Genomic DNA, 5,000 nt, shown 5'->3' on the forward strand with positions numbered 1-5,000 from the left:
AAGTGTAAAAATGATCTGTACAACAACTTTGTTGCAACCACCAAGAAGTCAGCTCAAGCATCAAAGGCAGAGAAAGAGTCATCAAAGTTGAAGAGAAGACGCACTACTTGTGAGTTCAGTTCATCAACTGGCTGCAGTTCTAGAAGATCACAGTCAGTTGACCTCCTGTATAAGGATGTATGCATTCTTTGCAACCAACCAGCCCAGCTCTACAAAAATAATCCAGCACAAGCTAGAAAGAAATACAGAGTGCCAGATAATTTGACTGCAGATACACTGAAGGCAAGCTTGCTGAAGACAGCACGGAGTCGCGGGGATGACTGGGGCACTGAAGTCACTGGACGCCTGGAAGGGATCAACGACTTGGTAGCAGAAGAAACACTGTACCATATGCGATGCAAACTTATTTTTGCGAGAGGTGACAGTTTGTCCAAGACTGATGAGGAAGGAAAAAGGAAGAGAGGACAGAGGAGTATTGATGAGGAGCGAGAGGCAGTTTTTATTGAATTCTGCGAATGGTTAGACTCAGAATTAGAGCATGGGGTAATGAACATGGACCAAGTCCATGAAAAGCTGCAGGAGTTTGATCAGTCACCAGAGAAGAGCCTTTCTTATTCAAAGCATTGGCTAAAGATAAAACTTCTAGAGAAATACGAAGACACCTTGTATTTCACAACACAGGAAAGAAGGGCAGATGTACTCTGTCTCAAAGATGGCACTGACAATATTCTGCGAGGGCATCATGCTAATCTTGACCATGGAGATGAGAAGACTCAGATCATAAAGACGGCACTCAAGTTCATATCCAATGATATTGCCGTGATTGATTTAGGTCCAAAGTCATACCCCACCACACACAGTATGACTGACATCGATAGTCAGCTGACACTTGTTCCTGCAAGCCTTCAGATGTTCTTGAGACCGATTGTCAAGACAGACGAAAGAGTTGCCGTTTGGGGGCAGAATTTTATTAAGGCCTGTCGACCTCGGTCTAGAGTATTGCCACACCAAATGGGGCTTGCCATACAACTTGATCATAGATTTGGGTCAAAATGGATGCTCAACAAGTTCCACCGGCTGGGATACACTGAGTCTTACACGGAGACACAAAACTACAAATACTGCTTCCTTAATAGTAGGAGTGGAGATGATGTTCCAGATACTCTGGCACTCTTGACACCATTGTGGAGGAAACCGATGAACAGATCAATGATGAGATTGCGGTTGATGCTGCGCTTGAGGATCAATCAGTGATGACAGCCAAAGTGCCAGCCAGTGAAAGTGAATTGTCAAGTAATGATCAGGTGGTCTTTATGGAGGTTGGGGAAACAAACAATGCAGTCACTCAGTTTGTTGGAGACAATATAGATTTAAACATTGTCTCTATTCACGGAAACACTCCCTTTCACTCAATGAGTTGGATCGAAGTCACCTCTCCGGCACCACCTTTGCCAGATCCACAGACAACAGCAGCTTTCCCCCGGGTGAAGTTGAAGGCACTCGACAAAGCTAAGATCCTGAGAGGAACTGAAGTAAAGATTATTCCATTTACGAACAGGAAACAGATAGGAACGAACGCGATCATGTTTCTCCCCCTCGCTGAGCTTTCCTCCTCCCTGGCTCATGATCAGCCACTCCTCACTCCAGGTGACACACTCTGGGCAGCGGGGTGGGTGATCAAAGCCAACGATCCTGAGTTCCCACACTCCAACTGGAATGGCTGGATGAAGAGAATCCATGCTAATGATGCAAAGCAGAGCACACAGATCGAGTTCCTCCCAGTTATTGAAGGAGACCCTAATGACCTCAACACCATCTTCACCACTCTGAAATAGTGCATACGGCGCGCTGGGGTCGCTATAGTGACCTTTGATCTTCCGATTTGGCTGAAGGCTGTGAATATAATAAAGCAGGCAAATCTACCCGTCATTCCAAGGTTGGGTGGTTTTCACCTGCTGAAGTCTTATCTTGGATCAATGGGTAACATCATGGAAGATTCTGGACTACTAGATGTGATCCAGTTGATCTATCCTGGAAGTACGACAGCCAACCACATCATGGATGGAGGATGTTTTGACAAGGCAATCCGTGTTCACCTCCTCATCGATGCAGCCATCTATCAACACATCATGAAACTTGCCTTCACTGAGGAGGAGCGTGGTGACATGAAGACCTTCATGGAGAAGGTGGCTGATGGGAAGATGGGAGCCAGACACTCAGACCCAGTAGTGCCAGTGTTTGAGCAAAGGTTTGAAGAAACCTTCAAACGACTCGCAAAAGGAGGAAGAACACCTGCACTCTGGGTGGAGTACCACCACATGGTAGATGTGATCAAGGTCTTTATCAGAACCGAGCGACTTGCAGACCACAATGGGCATCTGTCCTGCATTGTTACCAAGATGCTTCACATCTTTGCCGCTGCAGGCCATCATCAGTATGCCAAGGGCGCACGGCTGTACTGTCAACTCATGAAGGAACTAGAAACTTTGCCTGCTTACAAAGACACCTTAGAACGTCTCACTGCCCACGGGAACCACGTTGTCCATTACTCAAGTCATGAGTGGTCCGGCACATGGTGTGACATTTGCATTGAGCAGAAATTAATGAAGGCAGCCGAGTCACAAGGTGGACTGAGCAGAGGAAGAATGAGAAACCGTTTTTCTGGCCACAAATGCTGGGTGCTCACCCTCAGTCACCTGTCTGATGTCAACCGGCGGATGGAGGAGGACGTCAGTAAACATGTTCCAGTCCACAGAGACCTTGCCAAGACACAGATGAAGCGAGATGCAGAGGCAGTTGAACTTGTCCTAAAATGGTTTGAGGAGATCAAGCCATTCGACAACGATAGAGACAAGGAGTTGCTCGTGTCTTTCTCAACAAGATTCACAAGCACTGGAGATGACGCAGTCAATGCTGAGAGAGCAGCTGAAGTTGGGATGGAGATGCAGATCAAGCTGGATGGACAGTCAGTGACGTCGACCATGGATGTCAAGTCAAAGATAAAAGCCCTGTCATCACGAAGAAAATTTCCCTTGGTCAACGAGAAAAAGATTCACCTTGACTCACTAAAGTTGTTCAACCTTTCACCCAGCGGGATATGACAGTTGAGACAAGCTTACAGTATGAGCTGACTCCCTTCCCATTGTCCCTGTTCAGCAACAAAGATCAGAAGATGAACAAGGCAAACAAGGCAGACTTTTCAAATACAAGCCTGAAGGCGTTAACTGATCCACTTGACTTGACTAACCAACCCTGCTGCACCCTCGTAATTGATGGCGGATGGCTTGTCTACATGGTGAAGTGGGAACAACGTCAGACCTGGCAGGAGATCGCCAACAGTTACCTGAGCTACGTGCAGTATCTGGGCCGCTGCTCCCAGAAGATCATTGTGGTCTTTGATGGCTACAGCAGATCACCAAAAGATCACGACCACATCCGGCGTACCAAGAATTCCTGCTGTAATCTCCAGATTCGACCGGATATGTCCAACTGGACCCCAAGAGCAAAGTTTCTGGACAACACTCATAACAAGAGTGAGCTCATCCACCTTCTCTCTTCAACCTTCCGAAAACATCACATCACTGTGGAGCAGTGTGACAATGATGCTGACACTTCAATTGTGAGAGAGGCATTGGCTGCTGCTTCAGATGGCTCTGTTGAGGTCAGTACCATTTGTGTCTTCAGTTAGTATAACTATTGGATGGAGCCCGGGGGGAGATGGGGTAATTTAAAAATAAGAGAATTCACACTGTTGAAAAGTTAAATCTGTTCTTGAACGGTTCATTATGCTTTGTACATGTTGTTATATTTTCAGGTGCGGGCAGAAGATGCAGACGTGCTGGTAATGCTGGTGCACCATAGCTCAGACAGCCACCATCCACTCTTCTTAACCACATCAAACGGCTCTTATGACGTCCGAAAGATCAAAGAATCTCTCTCCGAAACACAGAAGAGCTACCTGCTCTTCTGTCACGCCTTCACGGGGTGTGATACGGTTTCTGCAATCGCTGGTCATGGGAAAACAACTCTATTTGCCAGGTAATAATGATAATACTACTATTACGTCGGCAAATAATACTAATACTAATAATAATAATAATTATAATCATTGTCATCATAGTATAAATGTTAAAAATAATAATAATTTTATTTCTGTTTTACATTATACTTTACTTGACATAGACCTGGTGCTTTTTTTTAGGTTTTGCGAAGGGGACGCGGCTGAGTACATCGACATCTTCCTTGACACAGAAGCCACCAAGGAAACAGTGATTCAGGCTGGTACTGCGATTTTCAAGTACATTTACCATGGACGAGATACTACATTGGGTGAAATTCGGTACAACATGTTCTCAAGGAAGGCAGCGGCAGGAGTGATCAAACCAGAGACTCTACCTCCAACAGAGGGTGCAGGTGCACAACATTCACTCCGTGCCTACCTGCAGACCCGGGACTGGATCCTTCTACAGAGCATGTCTCTGAACCCCAGTGACTATGGATGGACAATAGGTGTGCATGGGTATGAGCCAGTTCCAACACTGGACCCCACGGCTCCTGAGGAGCTATTGCAGTTCACGAGCTGTAATTGTCATGGAGATTGCAGCAACCGGCGATGCAGCTGCAAGAAGAATGGGGTCACGTGCATCTCGGCCTGTGGAGTCTGTAATGGCATTACATGCAGAAACTGCAGTCATGATGTTGTTGAGTCTGAAGAAGACATAGACAATGACTGTTGAAACTTCTGACATTGTGAATGAGAAATAACTCTTGAGTATTATATATGTATGTGAAATAAAAGCTACTTTGTGTGTAAATGTAAAAGTGAAAATAGAAATGTTAACAATCAACTCAGAATCATGAAAAACCCTTATTTGACCCCTCATAAGTTACTTAAGGGCCGATTTAAAAAAATAAAAATTCTCGAAAATAATTTTTCGGTACCCGAATTCAACAGCTTTTTTTCTGGGTTTCCCACGGGAGTTGAACTTCAACATTTTAAC

The 5,000-nt window shown here is 45.4% G+C and overlaps 2 protein-coding genes across 2 annotated transcripts in view; both read left to right on the forward strand.

The window, feature by feature from the left end:
• Positions 1 to 5,000, forward strand: part of ADAMTSL2 (ADAMTS like 2) — a 123,185-nt gene that overhangs the window by 48,542 nt on the left and 69,643 nt on the right.
• Positions 2,667 to 5,000, forward strand: part of LOC137438878 (uncharacterized) — a 2,433-nt gene continuing 99 nt past the window's right edge. The window contains exons 1-3 of the mRNA XM_068134321.2: positions 2,667 to 3,661; positions 3,815 to 4,038; positions 4,202 to 5,000. The exon at positions 4,202 to 5,000 is cut by the window's right edge and continues 99 nt beyond it. Of these exons, the coding sequence (XP_067990422.2) occupies positions 3,098 to 3,661; positions 3,815 to 4,038; positions 4,202 to 4,736 (1,323 nt within the window). The 5' untranslated portion in view covers positions 2,667 to 3,097 and the 3' untranslated portion in view covers positions 4,737 to 5,000. The remainder of the gene's footprint in view (positions 3,662 to 3,814; positions 4,039 to 4,201) is intronic.

Source organism: Myxine glutinosa, chromosome 13, assembly GCF_964187855.1.
Source record: "Myxine glutinosa chromosome 13, kmMyxGlut1.1, whole genome shotgun sequence".
NCBI lineage: Eukaryota > Metazoa > Chordata > Myxini > Myxiniformes > Myxinidae > Myxine > Myxine glutinosa.